Source organism: Oncorhynchus keta, unplaced genomic scaffold, assembly GCF_023373465.1.
Source record: "Oncorhynchus keta strain PuntledgeMale-10-30-2019 unplaced genomic scaffold, Oket_V2 Un_scaffold_584_pilon_pilon, whole genome shotgun sequence".
Classification (NCBI taxonomy): domain Eukaryota; kingdom Metazoa; phylum Chordata; class Actinopteri; order Salmoniformes; family Salmonidae; genus Oncorhynchus; species Oncorhynchus keta.
Genome location: NW_026290969.1, coordinates 1,671,568 through 1,698,021, shown reverse-complemented (window position 1 = coordinate 1,698,021; position 26,454 = coordinate 1,671,568). Strand labels below are relative to the sequence as shown.

Sequence of the window (26,454 nt, the reverse complement as noted above, 5' to 3'; positions counted from 1 at the left end):
CATATCCCAATGTCCCAGGGCAGTGATTGACACTGCCCTGTGTAGGGTGCCGTCTTTCAGATGGGACGTTAAACGGGTGTCCTGACTCTCTGAGGTCATTAAAGATCCCTATCCGTAAGAGTAGGGGTGTTAACCCCGGGTGTCCTGGCTAAATTCCCAATCTGGCCCTCAAACCATCACGGTCACCTAATAATCCCCAGTTTACAATTGGCTCATTCATCCCCCTCCTCTCACCTGTAACTATTCCCCAGGTCGTTGCTGCAAATGAGAACGTGTTCTCAGTCAGCTTACCTGGTAAAATAACGGATAAATAAATAAAATAAAGTCTCCTTGTGGAGTGCAACGAGAGGCAGATGGTTATAGCGTTGGACCAGTTAACTGTAAGGTTGCAAGATTATATCCCCCGAGCTGACAAGATGAAAATCTGTCGTTCTGCCCCTGAACGAGGCAGTTAACCCACTGTTCCTAGGCCGTCATTGAAAATAAGAATGTGTTCTTAACTGACTTGCCAAGTTAAATAAAGGTGTGTGTAAAAAAAAAGAAAAAAAAAAGTTTTGTTTATCGGCCAAATCGGTGTCCAAAAATACAGATTTCCGATTGTTATGAATACTTGAAATCGGCCCTAATTAATCGGTCGACCTCTAGTGAGCAGGACAGCCACTGCCAAAATAGAAACGTTGTTGCTGATGGGACACTTTTGGCTAACCTAATTTGTCAGCCGGGGCCAACACAGTGACATTGTTGAGAGAACCCTTTCAAGCTTCATTGTCTCCAATTAATACTCTTGAGTGCCAGCCATTTCTAACAATTCTCTCCCTTTTTAGGGTACAAAGACGGCTACACCTAATTCACCACAACTTGTGTACCAGCAGAACGGTAGGGCTTCGCTACCTCCTGGTGTGAAGGTGAAGGCTTTTGCTCTAGCCCAGCTGTAACATCGATACAGAAACTAATCATGGTCTTCAAATTAGTTTTAATGATGCATGTAACAGATAAGTTGGAACAAATGGTCTTGCACGACCCCTAATATACAATCTTCTCTCCAACCCACTACAGATACATTACATAGTACATTACAGCCTCTCTGTGACTCTGGTGAACCTCAGACACAGCAAATTTCCTGCCTCAGTAGATTTGTATGCTCTGGGAGGTTATTGTGGTCAGGAGTGATGGAGAGGAGGATTAGAGGATGACTGGGTCATATCTCTCTAGCTCTCAATCGCTCTTTCCTTTTACATCTCTGTCCTATCGTCCCTCAGTCCTATATTTGCGTCTCCCCCAATCAATCTCTCTATCCCCCATTCTCTTCCTCTAAACATAATTTGATAGAGATGCTCACAAATTCGTACACACTATGTGTAGATCATCTGCAATAGAGTGCATGTCTGTCTTTCTCTATAGAGCTATCTTACTGTTGCTACTAGATCTGTATCTATAAGCGTTTTTCTTTGTCTGTGTCCTTGGCAGTCCTCCACACCGGGAAGCGCTGGTTCATCATCTGCCCCGTGGCCGAGACGCCCACGCCAGACAGAGAGAGGACTTCATCAGACACCTCTACAACCAAGGGTGCACACACACACCATCCATACACACACGTACACACAATCAAACGTACGTGCACACAGCAGAGTGGGTGAATAAAGCTGTGTATTAGTGTCTGTGTGTGTCTGAGCTAATGTGTGTGTTGTATGTGTGTGTAAGGGTCACTTATGTAATGCAAGCGCTGCAGTGGCTGTGCTGAAAGGTAGGCTTTGCACTCCAACTGACAGAGCTCTGATTGGGGAAGACAAGTGATGATGCAACACACCAACAGAACATCCATCTCCTTGACTCCAGTCTTTAACTCCTTCTCTTCTGACCTCTCTCCCCTACAGAGGCTCCTGTCACATCATTGTCTAGGTCCAGTTGCAGTACTACTCCGCCAGTGTCTGCCCCAACTCCTGTTCTTTCCCTGACCACCACACCCCCTACTCCAGGCCCCTCTGCATCTCAAAGCTCTGCCCAGTCTCAGGACACCAACGTAGGCAAGGCCAGAGTTCAGCAGCCCCAGGCCTCTGGAACCAAACCCTCCAGCACCAGTGCTACAACTGCTGCCATGGGCCGCCACGACACTCTTTCAGGCAGCGAACCCTGCATCTCCATGGTAACAGACATCCCATGCTGCCCCATTGTCCCACCTGTGTCCCTGGATGTGAATGGGGCGGGACATAAAGGGGTGAGTGGCACTTCCTCATGTCTACCCAATCAGGAGGCCAGCCTGTCAGGAGACCCGCCCCCTCCCCTGGACTCCCACCAGCCAGTGGTCCTGCAGCAGCCCTATGCCATGCCAAGCATGGTGGGTGGAGGAGGTGGAGCCAGAACACCATCACAGCCCCAGAGTCCCGCCCACCAGGCGTCCCAGCAGCAGGATGGACCTGGGGGGTCTGGGAGTGGAGGTGGTTGCGGCCTGGGGGAGTCTGATGGAGAGGGCCCGCCCAGGGTGGAGTTTGTGGACCGTACCATCAAGACTCTGGATGAGAAGCTGAGGAACCTGCTGTACCAGGAGTATGCCCAATCTGCTCCCTCCAGCACCGCCTTCGACCTCCAGGGCTCCAACACAGAGGGGATCAGCTCTCCCCCTGTCTCTGACTGCCAGACCACCTCTGAAGGGGGGCTGGTAAAGATGCACTGTGTGTCTGTGTCCACCAGATATTCGGATTGGGGCAGCAGCAGCGTTTTATCTGATGGAGGGGTGTGTGTTTGTGTGAATCCTTGGTGTAATATTGATTCAGCGATTGAATGTAATCACTGGCCTTTAGTGTGACTGATACTGCATTTAGCAGTGGAAGTAGAGCTCAGGGCTGCTGGCAAGATAGTCAATTATACACTGCACCCCTGGCAGTTTGATCTCTGATGTGGGTTGAGTGGTGTGTGTGTGTGTGGGCGCCGATATGTTTAGACAAAGCAGGCGTCATAGAAGGATAATGGCTAGACTGATTCACAAGTTTTTTTCATTCAATATTTATTTCTCATTTTCAACCTCAGATTCCTGAGCGTACTGATAGTTTGGGTACACTGAGTGACTCTGCAGGTAAATTACATCACAAACACAATTTTATATGCTATATTATGTATTGTGTAGTATTCATTTGTACTATTTAGGATAAACCCCCAAAGTGATTCCTACTTTTTAAATGTTGACTTTGAATTGTATTTTGTTAAGGATTGTTGAACAGGAGAGACTTTGTGGGCAGTTCCAGTTCCTATGTCTCCAAGAGCCGCTTTCAGGTAACCATCCATCTACTTTAATCCCTCTCACTTAAACAAACACAAACATTCTGAATACGAACTCTCTTCAATAAACTACATTTGACTTTGATTAAAGTGAACACGTTTTATGTAACTGTTTGTCCTCAAGATTTAGATCTATTAAATCAGTTAATTGAGAATTATTCAGTTTACTCTCTAGTTTTTTTATTTTATATAGTTTATTCAGATTCTATTTGATCACTATGTCCTTCTCCAGATCATCCCCACTCCTCCGGACGTCATCCGTCGTTTAGAGAAGGGCAGAAGTCGCAATGGTTCGGGGGGCTCTCGCGCCGCAGCCGAGGGGGGCAGCCCACGAGACCAGGGGTGTATGGTCATGGGTAGGTTCTCAGTGATGACCGCTGAAGAGGGTGCGGAAAACGCCCCCAAACCCCCCTGTAGTAACCGCTACTCAGCCCCTCCAGACTTGTACCAGGAGACCACCGCCTCTAGCCCCATCGCCACCCCCAGCCTGCTCCCACGTGCCCACACTGCTGATGCTGCCACCAACCACTCCTTTCACTTCGACTCTGACTCGGGGGAGGAGGACACCAGCAGTTTAGCCCCTCCCCTTGCCCACCACAAGCCTCCGGCTCATGCCCTCCCGGAACACAGCGGAAGTGACCTCATGAAGAGGGCGGTGGCCTTCCTGCGCCGCACTGGCCGCAGCAGTGTGCAGAGCTCTGATTCGCCGAGCCGGCAATCCGTGGTAGCGAATGGCCACACCGTCCTGCCGCCTGGACCTGGCCATGTATCATACGTCAGCAGTGACAACGACTCTGAGTTTGAGGATGCGGACATGAGGAAGGAGCTGCAGAGGCTGAGGGAGAAGTATGTACACACATATGCATTCATAGTCGTACACACACAAAGGGTCTAAGTCAACCCATTGATATATAGCAAACTATTAACCATTGTAACCTTCATAGCCCTGGATAGGTGTGTATCCCATTAAACACTGCTAGTTAGTGAACTTTTAAAATTGTACGAGACAATATAAATGACAGTTCCTGTCCCGGTTAAAGAGAGAAATGGAATACATTGTAGTATGCAGATTTTCCCTTTCTCAATCTCTCTCTTTTTTCTCCTTAGACACATGAAGGAGATCTCTGAGCTGCAGGCGTTCCAGAGGAGTGAGATAGAGCGTCTGTATAAAGAGCTGGGGAAAGCCCTGCCGCCTGGTGTAGGCCTGTTGCACGCTGCTCCCCCTAGTGGCCGCAGACGCAAGGTCAGCAAACACAAGCTGAAGGCAGGCAAGTTGCTCAACCCCATGGTGCAGCAGCTGAAAAACAATCTGAATACCACCACCACCACCGGTGAGGGGAAATGTGTCAGAGTGGTGAGAAGAGGGTGGAGGCGTGTGTGGTGGATAGAGTGAAAGGTGGGGTGAGGAGGAAAAGAGTGACATGTCTCTGTGAGAGAGGGAGGGAATGGAAGAGAGAAAGGGGTTTGTGAGCTGTCCTGAGAAAGGGGAACTGAGTGAGGAAGATTGGGAGGATTGGAAATGTGGTAATAACAAGAAATGAATCACCAATTCACCCTAAAGCTGCTTCTGTGGCTTATCCAGTATTTCTCTCTGAAGGTGAGAGCGCACCGAGCTCGTCTGGCTCTCCAGCTAAGAGCTCCATTGTGTCTGACGGCTCGGCCCGCTCCAGTGGCAGCAGCAGTACCAGTGGCACTCGGCCCGGCAAGGCCCCAGAGCTTGTCCAGACCCAGCAGCCCTGCTCTCTCAAGGGCTCGTTCTCTTCTGACAACATCTACGGTGGAGGCGTGGCCACACACGTAGGCCCAGGGCAAGGTACCTGCACGCACATGCATGTAGGACAAGTACACACAGTACACGTCCACAGTGAGGAGTACCACACACATTTGGTGCTTAGTAAAGCTTCAAACACACACATAGGATTCACGCAATATACCAAATGTAAATACAACCAAACACCCATTTGTACTGAGGAACAACCAACAACTCAGCTTAATCTGCTGTAGAATTCTAAACTCTCTAATATTCAAAGTTGTGTCTAAACCGGAGGTCTCATTAGTCTCATAAGGGGATGTGGAAACTGGCACATTGAAAAAAAAGTCATGATTGTCAGTCTATCGAAAGCTAATGTTTTTAGGCAAACATATAAAAGGGGTGCCCCTCATCACACATGTTTCTTCCAAAATACCGCCACGATACTGCATGACTTCTGAGGTGTGAATGGAAGCTGTCTTCAAGCACTGGTCACAGATCAGTTTAACAGTCCTCATGGTGAAGGTCAGGATGAATTCGGGAAAGTAACCTGATCTTAGACCAGTGCATAGTGATAACTTGTCCATTTAGTGAATGTGAGGGCTGTCTCCTGGTGCTGGTTTAGCCCATGTGACTGTACCCTATATACTGGTGCTGCGGCTGTTAATGGTGGGGGGGTTCTCATCCCAAGTCTCTGTGCACTTTTACAGAAGTATTTCTCTCTTTGTTTCTTCTCTTCTTCCCTCTTATATTAATTTTTACAGGCTGGACGGTATACCACCAAACATCAGAGAGAGTGACCTATAAATCTAGTAGCAAACCACGTGCTAGATTCCTCAGTGGACCCGTGTCTCTGTCCATCTGTTTGTATTTGTTATTTTCTACTTTTCTCACTCATCTCATCCCTCTCTCTTCTCTTTATTTCACTTCTATCGACCAGACTGTTTTTTTTGTGTTTTAGATAGTGGATCCTCCCCTCCTTCCCCTCCGTGTCCCCCAACACAAACATATGTTAGCTTTTTTGTATGTCCTCGTAGCTTTCTCCCCCTCAGCCCTAAGTTGTTCTGGGTTTAGACATCCCTCCATGCAAACGCTTTGTGCACTGCTTCTGGCTTTAAACAGACTCCAAAAGCATAGTGTATGTCATAAAGCTCGTCTTCTCCAAAGATTGGCTATGCTAGACCCGAAACCTGAGCGAGTGTGTTTGTCCGCCAAAGCTTTTGTATCCTATGTGTGTTTTAATTTACTCACTTCCTTAATTGTGAGGCGCTTCAGCTCAAGTCTACAACCCCTCTGTATACCAAGACGAAAGCCAGCTCTCCCCTGATAGCCCCGCCAGGTTCCATAGAGGCTTGCTGTGGTAGAGGAGGTGCCTCTTTCTCAGTCTCTCATGTTTGGACTGGGAGGACGTGCATGGTGCAGACAGGCGGGGGGTCAGGGCACTGTTGGAGACTGGCTCCTGCAAAAAGGCCGTATCATCAATACGATCTACTTCTGTCTACTCCTTCTCCTGCATGTCTTGATATGCGCTGACTCTGATGTGCTCAGGCTATAGTATCTCTGTGCTCTTCGGTTCAGATTTTTGGGGTTCCTTTATTATGTTTCACAGGTATTCTTGTACTTACTGGTAGATGAGCTGTTCTATGTTTAGAAATGAGCTTCAGGGATCTCGTTACTCTACTACTTACAGCATGGATTATTCACTAATTTGTGCGTCTACTCATTTAAAAGGATTATATGCAAACAGTATAGTTTTACTTTCAACATTGCCATCCATTGTGACGTTTAACATACCATGTACAAACTGAAGTAAAAGGAGCCTGAAATATTGAAAGTATTACTGAAACAATTACTTATTCCAAGTACGTTTTTAAAGGAACGTTCTAGACATGAAAATAGGACATGACAGGGTTACTAGGACCATATAATAGGAAGGTCTGAGTGACCTATGACAGTGTTGACATGCCCCACCTTACTGTGGTCTTCACCAAACCCCCTGTACTGGACTGTGGACCAGCATACCCAGGGCCTAGGCTTCTCTTTGTTTTCTAGGCCTCATACATTTTCTTTTCTTTTGGAGGGACAGCACAATTTAAAAGAGTCTTTCCCCCACTCCCATTACTTCTCACTGATTTTAAACCCCCTTCTCCTCCTCTCCTTTTTTCCTCTTGTCTCTCTCCCTAACTGATTTGATAGCTGTGTGTGGCTTTTCAGCAGCTTGTCCACAGACCTGCAGTGTGTCCCGGCCTAACTGTTTCTGTCTCTGTGCTGTTTTACCTTCTTATAGGGTCCACACTGAAACGACTATGTCTAGGCAAAGAGCGCAGTAGTAGTAACTATCTTATTTACTTTCTTCTTTCTCTGTCTACTTCACTCTCTCTTTTTCTCTCTGTTGGCATGAGCAGCCTTGGTTTATATTCACGTGTTGAGTTTGGCAGTCTGAAAAAAAACATGCCAGGTGTTGTTGGATAGGTGTTGTTTGGGCTCTGTTGCACGAGGAGTGTCACCTTCATGAATTTATTTTATTAGTTTTTTTTGGTAGTGCATGGCGGTGTTTGTCCTAAATGTCTGAGTGCTGAATAATGTGACGTGTGGTTGTTTGTATTAGCATTAATGGTTTCTGTTTGTCTTACTGTGGTGGTGGAAGGGGGTTGGTTGGGTGGGTTGTTGTGATTCAACCATGCTGTAATCCTTTGGCTGCTAGGTTTGAGAACCTACACATTTGCTGACCAGTTGAATGAGATCACATGTCAAATACACATTTTTGTCAGCTGATCTTTCTCCACAAAACAATTACCACTCAAAGTGACATTTTAAGGTCTACTTTTAGTTGACCTGTTTTATATTTGAATAAATATGCAGGCTCTATAGAGGCTGGTTGAAGTGCCATAGATAACTGTGAAAGGCCTAACTGCAGCCAATCGATTCCATCGGAAGGGTCTAACTGGGCAGAGTTTACAAATCTTTCTGTGTTCTAGGGTCTTCTCACGGCGCCAGTGCGACTCAGACGGCATCCAATCAGCAACAGCCAGAAGCTGTCCCCAATCCTTTGCCATCTCCTCAACCAATGACGGTGCTAGCTCAGGCCCAGACAAACAACAGCAACAACAAGAAACCAGGTACTTTCACGGACGACCTGCACAAGCTGGTAGATGATTGGACGAAGGAGACGCTGGCGGCCACACAGCCGCGGCCCTCTCTGAACCAGATAAAACAGCAGAGACGCATGCAGGACCTGGAGGGTCTAGCCGCGCCCCTGGGAGGAGCCACGCAGGAGGTAACTGGCACAGAGAAACACATCAAAAGTTTAAAGACTATCACCAGTCTGAAACACTTTTGGGAGTTGTATCCCTTCTCGCTCTCTTTACCTGATCATGTGAAAATCAGTTGACAGAAGTCCGTGTAATGTTAAACATCCCCTCTGGTTCTTCCAGGTGAGATGTCCCATCCCTCCAAATAAGTTCCAGCTGCGTTTGTCGTGCCCGCTGACAGCTGCTTTAGGCCCAGCCATGCCCACTGCCCTGAGCTCCAACCCCTCTGCCATGCTCCAGCCCGGGTACATGGTACCAGCGGGCCCCTACGGAGGGGTGGTGCCCGGCCCCCTATACCCCCAGCAGTGGTCTGGTATGCCCAGCCCTGTGGGGATGATGGGGGCAGCGGGAGGGATGCCCTACCCCACCATGGCCAACCCAGGGGTGCAGGCCTACCCCCTGACCCTGCACAGCCCTGAGAACATCCCCAACACCAGAATTACCTAAAGTGACAACTAGCACCTCCCTGCACCCACTAAACCCCTATCTTACCCCATCGCCCCTGATGTTCAACAGACTGCCCCCAGATGTTCCCCTCTATCCCAGCACACTAACATCAGGACTGCAAGACTAACACGTTTGAACTAATCCTGTGTTGCTATCCTAACTCCACTCTGTCCCCCCTGGTTCTCACTCCAGGGTTACAATTGTAACGAAATCAAACTCTTAAAAACTTTTAATAGAGTGATGGGCTGAAAAATAGAGTAAAGTAGGGCCCACACAATTAAATGCTCCAACAAATGGCTTATGGGTCATTCCACCTCAATGCACAAGAAAGATGATTTCGACACACACCATCTGATTGTGCTGAAATATTTTCTGTAGTTAGAAACCTGATAAAATGTTTTTTGAGATATAATTTGATCTCTGAGAAATTAAGCTAATTGCACAAAAATGTGCCATTTTAAATGTATATGATTCATATAATCTTCAATAAAAATAGTACCTAACATCCGATTTGGACCATAATTCTTCATGAGAATTAGTAAGACGTGGTATACAATAAAATTATCAAAAGCCACCCACGGACCCATGTAAATCTGGTGACAGTTTTTTCCCCTTTTCACAGAAATTAGCCTTTTGAAGTCTCTTGCATTATTTGAATTTTATATTCCTTTTTTTTTTACATTTAACCTTTACTTAATGAGGCAAGTCAGTTAAGAACAAAATCTTATTTACATTGACGGCCTACTGGGGAACAGTGGGTTAACTGCCTTGTTCAGACCAACAGATTTTTACCTCGTCAGCTTGGGGATCCTTTCGGTTACTGGCCCAACGCTATAACCACTAGGTTACCTGCCGCCCCATTTACCATCGATTTAGTGTGAAAGTACTCTGTTTTTCCCACTAGATGCCACTGTTTCTGCTACTGCCACACCCTTTAATCAATTTTGCTGGTCTCTTGTCTTTTATTAAATGGATCACAACATTTTCTTTGTAACTTTTTGTAGAAAACCAATAGCTTTTGCTCATGATGAAAATAAATTGTATGGAAATCCTCACAATTCAAGCAAAGTCCTCCATTAATGTAATTGTTTGTCCTTCTCTTAATCTGTGTCCAGGAAACAGCCCCTCTATGTGTGGTTTATTCTGTTAAAAAAACGTTTAAGATTAGTTAGGTCATTCCGGTTGAACAAGCAAATCATTAGGCTACAGCGGTTCTAATTACATTTAAGTCATTTAGCAGACGCTCTTATCCAGAGCGACTTACAAATTGGTGCATTCACCAATGCAATGTAATGGTTTCAATGTCATGGTCTCGAATGGTCTTTAATGGTGAAAGTCCTAAACATAGTGTTTTGCACTATGCATAGTGTTTTGCATAGTGTTTTGCAATTGTATGGTGTTGGGTTGTAATGGTAAATGTCACTTATCACACTACATAGAGATGTTTTCTAAAAGTATTATTTTTTAACATACAAGTGCAATGGTTTAATATTTTATTAGGATTGTCACATTTGCATCACCAGCCAGTTTCTCAAGTTTTGGGCTTGTAGGAAAAGTCTTCATATTGCACCATAAGGACAGGCCTCTCAGGGGGCTGCCATTTGTTGGACTATTCAAGAAGAGTTATAGGTTGAAGCATTAGGTTTCTAAGAGAAGGACAAACTGAATTGCTTTCATGGAGGACTGGCTTGAAGGATGACCACACAATCTATTTTCATCATGAGCTGTTTTTGTTCTACCCAAAGTTGCAAAAGAAAATGTTGTGATCCATTTAATAAACACAAGAAACCAGCAAAATTGATAAAGGGTATGGCAGTAGCAGGAACAGCGGCATCTAGTGGGAAAATGCTGGTACTTTCACAATTTGTGGTAAGTAATACAAGCTACTTCAATGGCTAATTTCTCTGAACAGATTCACAAGGAATACATTACATGGGATGAAAAAGCAATAATCCAAGCCGCAGCTCCATACTACTTGTCAGACATAGAGAACTGATACTGTTTACTTGTTGGGGTGAGATTGGTGTGGGGGGGTCTGTGGGTGACCATGTTATTGGATTCCTCACGTCTTACTCAATGATAGGTAGAAGTTTGGTCCAAATCGGATGTTGGGAACTATATGTATTGAATATTATGTGAATCCCATCAATTTAAAAAGGCTAATTTGCTTAATTTCTCAGAGATCATTTTTTATTAACAAAATAGTGTTGCGGGTATGCTAATCTTATTGGTTTCTAACTATAGAACGTATTTCAGAACAATCTGGGATGGTGGGTGTCATGGCTTGCTGAAATGACATGGAACGACTCTTATGTGTTGGAGCATCTGGTCCCTACTTGACTGTACTACTCACCCCCTCCAGTGTTTCTATATGCAGGATAATTCTGCTCCACTCTTCTCAGATTGTGGTTTGATGCTTTATTAAAGAGCAACACACGTGTAAATAGCCTGTGAGCTTGTAAATATCCAGTGTGCGTGTCAATATACTTTATACAGCACCGGGAGTTTTCCTGTGTGTATGTATACGTGTGTACAGTATAAATGTTCTGTGTGTGTCTGAGTACCAACTGCTTTTAGCTTTGGCCTTGTCTAAACTCACAGCCATACTTTATAATATCAGCGGTCACAAATGTGATGTTTTCACCAAATCCATCATAAACGATAAGTAGTCATGTTTTCAGATTGATTTTTATTGTTTACTAATGTTTTGTCAACCTTAAAACACTACATTAGAAACCAAAATTCAATGGTTTAAGATGATAGGGCAGGAGACCTGTATTTTAAAGTGAAGTTCTCTGAAGGAGTGTAGTGCCTTGAACATTGATTTTTCTGTCCGCATTTTCTTTCCGCAACCGAGAGATTTTATTTTGCGGTGGCTTTGTGTCTTATTTTTATTTTTTTCTTGGTTTACAATTGAATGCCCTTGTAGCACTGCACTATTAACACAGTATATGCTTTTATTCAAGTAATAAAATCATGTTTTTAATCTTTGTTTACTCCCCACCCCTGTGACATTTAGAACGCCATAGAGGTGAAATGTACAGTTACCCTGTGGGAACAGACAGTTGATGAACAATTTTTAAAAGTCAAAGCTCTCTCATTGGGCAGTGGGTAGTGTCCTAGGCATAGTTAGAATTCTTAGAATTAGCGTTCCCCAGTGGGTGGACCAATTTAATTTTCATTCTATATTTATAGAATGAGGGGAACCCGTAGTGTCCAGCTCAGAATGTAGCAGAGGCAGGTTTGCCAAGCAAGACTTAGTGCAATTTCACCTATCCACCTAGCTTTCGTAGCGGCCTTCCCACAAGCCTTACCCAGGAACCTGCAACAGGAGCTAGTTTCTTTTGTTGCCGTTTAGTTGAACCTAAGTTACAAATCACATTGAAAACGATAACAGCAGTTACAACTGCTAAATATTTTCTGTTGGGGCAAGAACATGGTTCTCCTTTTATTGGGCACATTATGGGATTTATTTAGTGCAATCACCAGTTATTATTTACTTGTCTAAATTATTGCCATTTTATGTTTCTAAGCTTGATTTTGATGCTGCTAGTGTGTCTGAGGTGGATCCACTGTAAGTATGAAAGGGGAGTTGATGTGTGTTTTATCTGCACACATGATGATACAGTGGAGTCCCTCCAGTAATAAAACCTTTGTCAGAGGGTGAGTTGTTTTCTCAATGAGATTATGTTCATGTTCAGTGTTATTATATTGCCTTGTTGAAATGAATAAATGATGTATCATTTCCTAGGTGGTTATTGATGATATCCTTGCTTTTCTGTATTGTTTTGAGTGTTTGATTTCTCTGTTCAGAATTAAGCATGTAAACTCCAGATGGATACTTGATTTGCACAACATGCCCAGTGCTCTAACTAGCCCATAATATCAGTTCCAACACACCTATACATAATGAGGTTAACCTTCCCGCCCCTTATCCTCCTGACCACTGAAGAGCATGTCTGTTATTTTCCATACAGCCGTGATTATCATTACTATACAGCCATTTAGAAATGTCACAGCCACCACCACACCAGTGAAAGGTTGCAGCACCCCAGTCCTGCCAAGCTGTGAATTGTACAGTTTTCCTGTCATTAATATATTTTGTTTAGCTGTTTTGGGATTTCACGTCGGTGTATATTATTCCATCAATTCAGTTTGAATTGGACTTTTTATAGGATATAATGCAGAGTTGTCTGCTTTGGTGAAATACTTGCAGTAGTAAGAGATTTCTGTTCTCTGTTACTAGTTGTATCTGACATTACTGCTACACCTCCCTGTCTGTTACACTTAGTGAGCAGATTTGGAAATAACTCTGTTCGAATATTCACTGGGAGGCAACATTCAGATCCATAGAAACTGATCGTATAGAGCAGATGTGGTTCTCTGAGGAATAGAGAATAATGCATGTTCTGATCATTGCATTTCTATCAGTTCTGAGTAACATTGCCTCATTGAATATGCCTGTAATTGTGGAAGGCTTGCACTAAAGCTCTGTGTCGGATTGCTTCTGCCTGCTATGTATCACTAGATTACCTTACCAACCCAGTCAGCGCACTCATCACAGACTGTACATGTTTAAAGAGAAATAAATATAATTTTGTGCTTGATGTTGATGTCTCTCCTTTGTTACTCAATAATCTAGATCTATTTAATATCTCTCATGCTATTTTTTTGTAAAGATTAAAGAATTAACCCATATTTCTGTACAGATGCGATCAGTTATTGGGTTCCCTTCTTAACCTCCATTAACACTTTATTGGGGAAAGTGCACTATATTATGGACATTGCTTTTTTCCCCAGGTTTGTCCAACTGACACAACCCTTTCTCTCTGCATCGTGGAAACCATTCCTGATGTTAAATATTTCAATTCCTAAATATCTTTTCTCCAGAAAAGTCTGATTTTGAAATGGTCCTCCAGTGAAAATTCAGCCCACCTCCACTTTTTGACAGCCTGACTTATTATTATGGTATTAAGCGCCATGATAAAATTACAGTTATTACATTTGGCCTACATTACAACATTACTATTTTATAAGTGTAAAATTACTGTAATGTATATATGATTGGCCTTATTTTTATTTAATTAGGCAAGTCAGTTAAGAACAAGCATTTACAATGACAGCCAAATCCAGACAACACTGGGCCAATTGTGCACCGCCCTATGGGACTCCTAAACACGGCTGGTTATGATACAGCCTGAAATCAAACCAGCGTCTGTATATTAGTGACACCTCTAGCACTGAGATGCAGTGCCTTAGACTGCTGCGCCACTCGGGAGCCTATAATAAACATATTTTCCAAAAGACATAGCCTATAGTGACCAAATCAAAATCACATTTTATTTGTCACATACACATGGTTAGCAGATGTTAATGTGAGTGTAGCGAAATGCGTGTGCTTCTAGTTCCGACAATGTAGTAATATCCAACGAGTAATCTAACCTAACAATGAAAATGAAAATGTATACTGAACAAAAAGCTGCTGAGTATTTCTGGTTGTGACAACGCCCTTTTGTTGTGAAAAACTCATTATGATTTGCTGGGCCTGGCTCCCCAGTGGGTGGACCTGGCTCCTAAGTGGGTGGGCCTATACCCTCCCCCCCACCCATGGCTGTGCCCCTGCCCAGTCATGTTAAATACATAGATTAGGGCCTAATTCATTTATTTAATTTGACTAATTTCCTTCAATGAACTGTAACTCAGTAAATTCTTTGAAATTGTTGCATTTATATTTTTGTTCAGTACCTATTTGACTGTAGCACTATGATATTTAATTACATTTAAGTCATTTAGCAGACGCTCTTATCCAGAGCGATTTACAAATTGGTGCATTCACCTTATGACATCCAGTGGAACAGCCACTTTACAATAGTGCATCTAAATCTTTTAGGGGGGTGAGAAGGATTACTTATCCTATTAATAAATAATGTCCCTTTGCCAGGCTCGACTGATCAAATAATCAATTTCAAAACTATCAGGAACGTGTGAACTGATCTATGATTTTTCATATTCAAATTTATGGCGCAAACCCTCCTTTTATGATTCACGTTTCCATATTGGCAGATTCGCAAATGACACAAATAAATACGAAATGTAAAAAAAAAACATGATCATAGACGTGTTAATAAAATGTAATACAGCCTATTTTATCCCCATGTTTTTCGTCTTTGGACATTCTTTAAAGTGCACATTTATCCATATGTATATTAAGAGTTGCGAAACGGATCATTAGATTCGCCACATAGAAAAAGAACAACAAAAGGAAGCGAATTACCTTTTAATGGTGAAAATGTGACGCCACTTGACTAGGCGTCCAACGAGTTTCAAAATGGCATCTTCCTCAAACACAAAATAATGGTACACATCGAAATTAGGCCCTTATTTCGACAAAAGCACCTAAGAACAAATACTCTATTTGACGAAAGTGCCCACACGCGTCTATGGCGTACAGCAGTGGCTGCCGCTTTTGTTCGTTGGAGTTCCTGAATTAATACCATAACAATGAAATAACTAGGATATTGTGTTGTTTTTAAACCATTTCCCACACATTTCTCATCATCAGATTGGGTTTTATAGGATTAATACATCGATCTGCAATCGTCCCATTTACCGAGTTGGAGTGAGACATTTTGCAGCACCCTAGCTTCCAGGAGCCCTGAGTAGTAAGTGTTTATTAATCCAGAGCTAGATTGGCTATGTATTCGTGGTGTCTACAGATAAATAGGCTTAAATCCGTAAGGTATTTTATGAATTTTGTAAATTGTAATTATTTGTGCTTTGATTTTTGTTACAATTTGCTTTTCGAATCGTTTCAGATCCTTTAGCAAGATACGAAGACCCAGGATTCTGAGTGCCACCTTATCATAATGATTGTCTATTTATCTTTCTTTCCCTAGTAGTGAATGTAGAACTGTACGTTTATTTAGTTACATGAATAGATAGCGATCAGGTGACCACAGAGTGTTATATTGTAGTGGCTGATCAGGGTGAGGTCTAAACATTGTGGAGGGAAACATTGTAGCAAGCTGAATGTGTCCCATAACTGGAGCTGTCTGTTACAATGCATCACCTCGACCTATACGATTGGTTACAATGTTTCTCAGGCTTCTATAGATACAAAAGTATCATTTTGCTGAAAACTCCCAACAATAGTTGCAAGCTAGTTGCTACAAATAGCTGCAACACATTCCTTGGATCTTTGAGCAAGTGAATGGAACATGTCATGAGATTGCGCTATCCAAATCATGGGCTAAACAAACAAAAAGAGATTAGGTTGATTACTTTTCCATAGTTGTATATGGAACCTTAGGTAAATATTTGTATTACCGTGAGAGTGGAGTCTATGTCCAGGTTTTTAGAAGTTTGCTTTTTGATTGATAGACAGCTTCTGGTTGAATCAACCTTGAAATGCAACTGTTATCTGTAATCCAACATTCCAAACGGCTGTCAAATCGAGCTGTCTAACTACCTTTCTTTTGTCTTCAGTTTAAGATTGAAATCTGTTTCATTTGAAAAGTAAGTGGTATGATGAGCAATATTGCAAGTAAAATGTAATTTGCAATAATTAAAACTAGCAAGAAAAATGGATGCAGCTGTGCCATGGTAAAGTTGACAGTTCTCCAGCCACGTGCCTGCTGTTGACGGTCTTGTTTCCTTGAAATATGCAAGACAACATGGCATAGCTTTTAGGATTTCAAAGGGCTGAAGGCAATGGACACATTCTGTATTGTTTCCAACATAGACTGATTACTTTATGGACATAATACTACCCACTGGCATGTCTGTGTTTCAATAATGTTGGAGTCAGAGATGGCAAAAATAAATTGGTGCAACGTTTACATCAGGGTGCATCATCTCCCCTCCTCTCTCCCTCTGTCTATCTGTCTCTGTGTGTCTCAGATGTAAGCTTGAACAGCTCCTGTCCCAGCAGTGGCCATCTGCACAATGGGGCTGGACTTTGATGTGAAGACTTTCTGCCACAACCTCCGGGCCACCAAGCCCCCTTACGAGTGCCCCGTGAAGACCTGTCGCAAGGTCTACAAGAGCTACAGCGGCATCGAGTACCATCTCTACCACTACGACCATGACAACCCAACGCCTGCGCAGGCCATGCCCCAGAAGAAGAGGAAGGGGCGCCCCCCTCGAGTGTCCCTGGTTGGGGACGGAGAGGGAGGGGTGGGAAAGGGAGGTGGGCTGGGGCTGGGCGGGCAGGGAGCGAACACCCCGGGGAGTCCTAACCGGTCTGAGCGCTCCCACTCCCCAGGCAGGGAGACGATGACCTATGCCCAGGCCCAGCGCATGGTGGAGCTGGAGATCCATGGACGCATCCACCGCATCAGCATCTTTGAGAACATTGACGTGGTGTCGGAGGACGACAGCGGGGCCGAAGACCCTCCATCCTCAGGTGGAGGGGGATGTGGGGGAGGGGCGTGTAATGGGGGAGAAAGCGGGGGAGGAGGGAGTGAGGCAGATGGCAACGGCAAGGACAGGCATGACACCCCTGCTGCTAACGCAGGGAAGGCCACATCTAAGTTTGGGAAGCACAAGAGTAAAGAGAAGAAGAAGGAGGTATCATCGCACCACCAAAGTGCTTCCTGTGGCCCGGTGGTCAAACTGCCTGAGGTGGTATACAGAGAGCTAGACCAAGAGAGGCCTGATGCACCCACAAGACATTCCTCCTACTACAGGTCAGTCACAGTACCACACGACACTCATCCTACTACAGGTCAGCCACAGTACCACACGACACTCATCCTTCTACAGGTCAGTCAGTAACAGTACCACACGACACTCATCCTTCTACAGGTCAGTCACAGTACCACATGACACTCATCCTACTACAGGTCAGTCAGTCACAGTACCACACGACACTCATCCTTCTACAGGTCAGTCACAGTACCACATGACACTCATCCTACTACAGGTCAGTCAGTCACAGTACCACACGAAACTCATCCTACTACAGGTCAGTCAGTCACAGTACCACAAGACATTCCTCCTACTAAAGGTCAGTCACAGTACCACACAACACTCATCCTACTACAGGTCAGTCACAGTACCACACGACACTCATCCTACTACAGGTCAGTCACAGTACCACACGACACTCATCCTACTACAGGTCAGTCACAGTACCACACGACACTCATCCTACTACAGGTCATTCACAGTACCCCATGACACTCATCCTGCCTCAGGTCAGTCACAGTACCATACGACACTCATCCTTCTTCATGTCAGTCACAATACCACACGACTCTCGTCCTTCTACACGTCAGTCACAGTACCACACACCACTCATCCTTCTACACGTCAGTCATTCGCAGTAACACACGACACTCATCCTACGACAGGTCAGTCGTACCAGACACTCATCCTACACACTCATCCTACTACAGGTCAGTCACAGTACCACACATCCACTCATCCTACTACAGGTCAGTCACAGTACCACACGACACTCATCCTACTACAGGTCAGTCAGTCACAGTACCACATGACACTCATCCTACCTCAGGTCAGTCACAGTACCATACGACACTCATCCTTCTTCAGGTCAGTCACAGTACCACACACTCTCATCCTTCTACAGGTCAGTCACAGTACCTCACGACACTCATCCTACGACAGGTCAGTCACAGTACCACACTACACTCATCCTTCTACAGGTCAGTCACAGTACTACATGGCACTCATCCTACTACAGGTCAGTCAGTCACAGTACCACATGACACTCATCCTACCTCAGGTCAGTCACAGTACCACACGACACTCATCCTACTACAGGTCAGTCACAGTACCACACGACACTCATCCTACCTACAGGTCAGTCACAGTACCACACGACACTCATCCTACTACAGGTCAGTCAGTCACAGTACCACATGACACTCATCCTACTACATGTCATTCACAGTACCACATGACACTCATCCTACCTCAGGTCAGTCACAGTCACCATCCACTCATCCTACTACATGTCAGTCACAGTACCACACACACTCATCTTCTACAGCTCACAGCACACCACGACACTCATCCTACTACAGTCACAGTACCACACGACACTCATCCTACTACAGGTCAGTCACACAGTACCACATGACACTCATCCTTCTACAGGTCAGTCACAGTACCACACGACACTCATCCTACTACAGGTCAGTCAGTCACAGTACCACATGACACTCATCCTACTACAGGTCAGTCAGTCACAGTACCACACAACACTCATCCTACTACACAGTCACAGTACAGACACATCCTACTACAGGTCACACAGTACACTCATCATCTACTACAGGTCAGTCACAGTACCACACGACACTCATCCTACTACAGGTCAGTCAGTCACAGTACCAGACACTCATCCTAGGTCACCACAGTACCACACGACACTCATCCTACTACAGGTCAGTCAGTCACAGTACCACACACACACTCATCCTTCTACAGGTCAGTCAGTCACAGTACCACATGACACTCATCCTACAGGTCAGTCACAGTACCACACGACACTCATCCTACTACAGGTCAGTCACAGTACACACGACACTCATCCTACTACAGGTCAGTCACAGTACCACACGACACTCATCCTACTACAGGTCAGTCACAGTACCACATGACACTCATCCTACTACAGGTCAGTCAGTCACAGTACCACATGACACTCATCCTACTACAGGTCAGTCACAGTACCACACGACACTCATCCTACTACAGGTCAGTCACAGTACACAGTCATCCTACTACAGGTCAGTCACAGTACCACACGACACTCATTCTTCTACAGGTCAGTCGCAGTACCACACGACACTCATCCTTCTACAGGTCAGTCAGTAACAGTACCACACGACACTCATCCCACTACAGGTCAGTCAGTCACAGTACCACACGACACTCATCCTACTACAAGTCAGTAACAGTAACACACGACACTCATCCTACTACAGGTCAGTCACAGTACCACACGACACTCATCCTACTACAGGTCAGTCACAGTACCACACGGCACTCATCCTACTACAGGTCAGTCAGTCACAGTACCACATGACACTCATCCTACCTCAGGTCAGTCACAGTACCACACGACACTCATCCTACTACAGGTCAGTCACAGTCATCCTACTACAGTACAGTACACACGACACTCATCCTACTACAGGTCAGTCACAGACACTCATCCTACACAGGTCAGTCACAGTACACCTACACTCATCCTACTACAGGTCAGTCACAGTACCACACGACACTCATCCTACTACAGGTCAGTCAGTCAGTACCACACGACACTCATCCTACTCAGGTCAGTCACAGTACCATACGACACTCATCCTTCTACATGGTCAGTCACAGTACCACACGACACAGGTCAGGTCAGTCACAGTACCACACGACACTCATCCTACTACAGGTCAGTCACAGTACCACACGACACTCATCCTTCTACAGGTCAGTCACAGTACCACACGTCAGGTCAGTCACAGTACCACACACCACTCATCCTACTACAGGTCAGTCACAGTACCACACAGACACTCATCCTACTACAGGTCAGTCACAGTACCACACGACACTCATCCTACTACAGGTCAGTCACAGTACCACATGACACTCATCCTACTACAGGTCAGTCAGTCACAGTACCACACGACACTCATCCTACTACAGGTCAGTCACAGTACCACATGACACTCATCCTACTACAGGTCAGTCACAGTACCACATGACACTCATCCTACAGGTCAGGTACCACACGTCATCCTACTACAGGTCAGTCCAGTACCACACTACACTCATCCTACTACAGGTCAGTCACAGTACCACACGACACTCATCCTACTACAGGTCAGTCACAGTACCACATGACACTCATCCTACTACAGGTCAGTCACAGTACCACACGACACTCATCCTTCTACAGGTCAGTCACAGTACCACACACACTCATCCTACTACAGGTCAGTCATTCAGTCACAGTACCACACGACACTCATCCTACCTACAGGTCAGTCACAGTACCACACGACACTCATCCTACTACAGGTCAGTCACAGTACCACATGACACTCATCCTACTACAGGTCAGTCACAGTACCACACGACACTCATCCTACTACAGGTCCTACTCATCCTACCTACAGGTCAGTCACAGTACCACACGACACTCATCCTACTACAGGTCAGTCAGTCACAGTACCACATGATACTCATCCTACTACATGTCATTCACAGTACTACACGAAACTCATCCTACTACAGGTCAGTCACAGTACCACACGACACTCATCCTACTACAGGTCAGTCACAGTACCACACGACACTCATCCTACCTCAGGTCAGTCACAGTACCACACAACACTCATCCTACTGCAAGTCATTCACAGTCCCACAAGACACTCATCCTACTACAGGTCAGTCATAGTACCACACGACACTCATCCTACCTCAGGTCAGTCACAGTACCACACGACACTCATCCTACTGCAAGTCATTCACAGTCCCACACGACACTCATCCTACTACAGGTCAGTCAGTCACAGTAACACATGACACTCATCCTACTACAGGTCAGTCAGTCACAGTACCACACAACACTCATCCTACTACAGGTCAGTCACAGTACCACATGACACTCATCCTACTACAGGTCAGTCACAGTACCACACGACACTCATCCTACTACAGGTCATTCACAGTACCACATGACACTCATCCTACCTCAGGTCAGTCACAGTACCATACGACACTCATCCGTCTTCATGTCAGTCACAGTACCACACGACTCTCGTCCTTCTACAGGTCAGTCACAGTACCACACGACACTCATCCTTCTACAGGTCAGTCATTCGCAGTAACACACGACACTCATCCTACTACAGGTCAGTCAGTAACAGTACCACACGACACTCATCCTGCAACAGGTCAGTCACAGTACTACACGACACTCATCCTACTACAGGTCAGTCACAGTACTCATCCTACTACAGGTCAGGCAGTCACAGTACCACACGACACTCATCCTACCTCATGTCAGTCACAGTACCATACGACACTCATCCTACGACAGGTCAGTCACAGTACTCATCCTAATACAGGTCAGTCAGTCACAGTACCACATGACACTCATCCTACCTACAGGTCAGTCACAGTACCACACGACACTCATCCTACTACAGGTCAGTCACAGTACCACACGACACTCATCCTACTACAGGTCAGTCACAGTACCACACGACACTCATCCTACCTACAGGTTAGTCACAGTACCACACGACACTCATCCTACTACAGGTCAGTCAGTCACAGTACCACATGACACTCATCCTACTGCAAGTCATTCACAGTCCCACACGACACTCGTCCAACTACAGCTCAGTCAGTCACAGTACCACACGACACTCATCCTTCTACAGGTCAGTAACAGTACCACACTACACTCATCCCACTACAGGTCAGTCAGTCACAGTACCACACGACACTCATGCTACTACAAGTCAGTCACAGTACAACATGACACTCATCCTACTACAGGTCAGTCAGTCACAGTACCACACGAAACTCATCCTGCTACAGGTCAGTCAGTCACAGTACCACACAACACTCATCCTACTACAGGTCAGTCACAGTACCACACGACACTCATCCTACTACAGGTCAGTCACAGTACCACATGACACTCATTCTACTACAGGTCAGTCACAGTACCACACGACACTCATCCTACTACAGGTCATTCACAGTACCACATGACACTCATCCTACCTCAGGCCAGTCAAAGTACCATACGACACTCATCCGTCTTCATGTCAGTCACAGTACCACACGACTCTCGTCCTTCTACACGTCAGTCACAGTACCACACACCACTCATCCTTCTACACGTCAGTCATTCGCAGTAACACACGACACTCATCCTACGACAGGTCAGTCGCAGTACCACACGACACTCATCCTACTACAGGTCAGTCAGTCACAGTACCACATGACACTCATCCTACTACAGGTCAGTCACAGTACCACACGACACTCATCCTACTACAGGTCAGTCACAGTACCACAGTACTCATCCTACTACAGGTCAGTCACAGTACCATGGCACTCATCCTACTACAGGTCAGTCACAGTACCACACGACCACTCATCCTTCTACACCCTCAGTCAGTCACAGTACACACACACTCATCCTACTACAGGTCAGTCACAGTACCACACGACACTCATCCTACTACAGGTCAGTCACAGTACCACACAACACTCATCCTACTACAGGTCAGTCACAGTACCACATGACACTCATCCTACTACAGGTCAGTCACAGTACAGTCATCCTTCTTCACAGTCACAGTACCACACGACACTCATCCTACTACAGGTCAGTCACAGTACCACACGACACTCATCCTACTACAGGTCAGTCACAGTACTACATGACACTCATCCTACTACAGGTCAGTCACAGTACCACACAACACTCATCCTACTACAGGTCAGTCACAGTACCACATGACACTCATCCTACTACAGGTCAGTCACAGTACCACACGACACTCATCCTACTACAGGTCAGTCAGTCACAGTACCACACTACACTCATCCTTCTACAGGTCAGTCACAGTACCACATGGCACTCATCCTTCTACAGGTCAGTCACAGTACCACACACCACTCATCCTACTACAGGTCAGTCAGTCACAGTACCACACGACACTCATCCTACTACAGGTCAGTCACAGTACCACAGTACATGACACTCATCCTACTACAGGTCAGTCACAGTACCACACGACACTCATCCTACTACAGGTCAGTCACAGTACCACATGACACTCATCCTACTACAGGTCAGTCAGTCACAGTACCACACGACACTCATCCTACTCACAGTACCACACGTCATCCTACTACAGTCAGTCACAGTACCACACGACACTCATCCTACTACAGGTCAGTCACAGTACCACACGACACTCATCCTACTACAGGTCAGTCGCAGTACCACACGACACTCATCCTTCTACAGGTCAGTCACAGTACCACACGACACTCATCCTTCTACAGGTCAGTCACAGTACCACACACCACTCATTCTTCTACAGGTCAATCAGTCACAGTACCACACGACACTCATCCTTCTACAGGTCAGTCACAGTACCACATGACACTCATCCTACGACAGGTCAGTCGCAGTACCACACGACACTCATCCTTCTACAGGTCAGTCACAGTACAGTCATCCTACTACAGGTCAGTCACAGTACCACACGACACTCATCCTTCTACAGGTCAGTCAGTCACAGTACCACATGACACTCATCCTACTACAGGGTCAGTCACAGTACCACACGACACTCATCCTACTACAGGTCAGTCACAGTACCACACGACACTCATCCTTCTACAGGTCAGTCACAGTACCACACGACACTCATCCTTCTACAGGTCAGTCACAGTACCACACACACTCATCCTTCTACAGGTCAGTCACAGTACCACACACCACTCATCCTTCTACACGTCAGTCATTCGCAGTAACACACGACACTCATCCTACTACAGGTCAGTCACAGTACCACACGACACTCATCCTACTACAGGTCAGTCACAGTACCACACGACACTCATCCTACTACAGGTCAGTCACAGTACCACACGACACTCATCCTACTACAGGTCAGTCACAGTACCACACGACACTCATCCTACTACAGGTCAGTCACAGTACCACATGACACTCATCCTACTACAGGTCAGTCAGTCACAGTACCACACGACACTCATCCTACTACAGGTCAGTCACAGTACCACACGACACTCATCCTACTACAGGTCAGTCACAGTACCACACGACACTCATCCTACTACAGGTCAGTCAGTCACAGTACCACATGACACTCATCCTACTACAGGTCAGTCAGTCACAGTACCACTTCATGTCACACTCATCTCTCCTTCTAGGTCAGTCACAGTACCACACACACTCATCCTTCTACAGTCATTCAGTCAGTAAAACACGACACTCATCCTACGACAGGTCAGTCGCAGTACCACACGACACTCATCCTGCAACAGGTCAGTCACAGTACCACGACACTCATCCTACTACAGGTCAGTCACAGTACCACATGACACTCATCCTACTACAGGTCAGTCAGTACCACACTGACACTCATCCTACTCAGTCAGTCACAGTACCACACAGACACTCATCCTACTACAGGTCAGTCAGTCACAGTACCACACGACACTCATCCTACTACAGGTCAGTCACAGTACCACACGACACTCATCCTACTACAGGTCAGTCACAGTACCACACGACACTCATCCTACTACAGGTCAGTCAGTCACAGTACCACACGACACTCATCCTACTACAGGTCAGTCACAGTACCACACGACACTCATCCTACTACAGGTCAGTCAGTCACAGTACCACACGACACTCATCCTACTACAGGTCAGTCACAGTACCACATGACACTCATCCTACTACAGGTCAGTCAGTCACAGTACCACACGACACTCATCCTTCTACAGGTCAGTCACAGTACCACACGACACTCATCCTACTACAGGTCAGTCACAGTACCACACGACACTCATCCTACTACAGGTCAGTCACAGTACCACATGACACTCATCCTACTACAGGTCAGTCAGTCACAGTACCACACGACACTCATCCTACTACAGGTCAGTCACAGTACCACACAACACTCATCCTACTACAGGTCAGTCACAGTACCACATGACACTCATTCTACTACAGGTCAGTCACAGTACCACACGACACTCATCCTACTACAGGTCATTCACAGTACCACATGACACTCATCCTACCTCAGGTCAGTCACAGTACCATACGACACTCATCCGTCTTCATGTCAGTCACAGTACCACACACCACTCATCCTTCTACACGTCCGTCATTCGCAGTAACACACGACACTCATCCTACGACAGGTCAGTCGCAGTACCACACGACACTCATCCTGCAACAGGTCAGTCACAGTACTACACGACACTCATCCTACTACAGGTCAGTCACAGTACCACACGACACTCATCCTACTACAGGTCAGTCACAGTACCACACGACACTCATCCTACTACAGGTCAGTCACAGTACCACATGACACTCATCCTACTACACGTCAGTCACAGTACCACAAACCACTCAACCTTCTACACGTCAGTCATTCGCAGTAACACGCGACACTCATCCTACTACAGGTCATTCCCAGTACCACACGACACTCATCCTACTACAGGTCAGTCACAGTACCACACAACACTCATCCTACTACAGGTCAGTCACAGTACTACATGACACTCATCCTACTACAGGTCAGTCACAGTACCACACACCACTCATCCTTCTTCACGTCAGTCATTCTCAGTACCACACGACACTCATCCTACTACAGGTCAGTCACAGTACCACACAACACTCATCCTACTACAGGTCAGTCACAGTACCACATGACACTCATCCTACTACAGGTCAGTCACAGTACCACACAACACTCATCCTACTACAGGTCAGTCACAGTACCACATGACACTCATCCTACGACAGGTCAGTCACAGTACCACACGACACTCATCCTACTACAGGTCAGTCACAGTACCACACTACACTCATCCTTCTACAGGTCAGTCACAGTA

The 26,454-nt window shown here is 45.7% G+C and overlaps 2 protein-coding genes across 17 annotated transcripts in view; both read left to right on the top strand.

The window, feature by feature from the left end:
* LOC118361415 (serine/threonine-protein kinase WNK2-like) overlaps positions 1-13,388 on the top strand; it is a 119,328-nt gene extending 105,940 nt beyond the window's left edge. For 7 of the 16 annotated variants that reach the window (XM_035741329.2, XM_052517179.1, XM_035741328.2 and 4 more), the window contains 12 exons: positions 825-876; positions 1,468-1,566; positions 1,875-2,731; positions 3,025-3,070; positions 3,203-3,267; positions 3,506-4,119; positions 4,381-4,604; positions 4,871-5,086; positions 5,788-5,886; positions 7,311-7,355; positions 8,002-8,300; positions 8,458-13,388. In XM_035741329.2, coding sequence (XP_035597222.1) covers positions 825-876; positions 1,468-1,566; positions 1,875-2,731; positions 3,025-3,070; positions 3,203-3,267; positions 3,506-4,119; positions 4,381-4,604; positions 4,871-5,086; positions 5,788-5,886; positions 7,311-7,355; positions 8,002-8,300; positions 8,458-8,781 — 2,940 coding nt within the window. In that variant the 3' untranslated portion in view covers positions 8,782-13,388. Of the gene's footprint in view, positions 1-824; positions 877-1,467; positions 1,567-1,874; positions 2,732-3,024; positions 3,071-3,202; positions 3,268-3,505; positions 4,120-4,380; positions 4,605-4,870; positions 5,087-5,787; positions 5,887-7,310; positions 7,356-8,001; positions 8,301-8,457 lie in introns of those variants that run through there. The other 9 variants (XM_035741332.2, XM_035741331.2, XM_035741334.2 and 6 more) reach the window with 9 other exon arrangements.
* Positions 13,389-15,070: 1,682 nt separating this feature from the next.
* LOC118361416 (peregrin-like) overlaps positions 15,071-26,454 on the top strand; it is a 68,156-nt gene continuing 56,772 nt past the window's right edge. The window contains exons 1-4 of the mRNA XM_052517170.1: positions 15,071-15,443; positions 16,681-17,468; positions 18,374-18,411; positions 23,963-24,000. Of these exons, the coding sequence (XP_052373130.1) occupies positions 16,726-17,468; positions 18,374-18,411; positions 23,963-24,000 (819 nt within the window). The 5' untranslated portion in view covers positions 15,071-15,443; positions 16,681-16,725. The remainder of the gene's footprint in view (positions 15,444-16,680; positions 17,469-18,373; positions 18,412-23,962; positions 24,001-26,454) is intronic.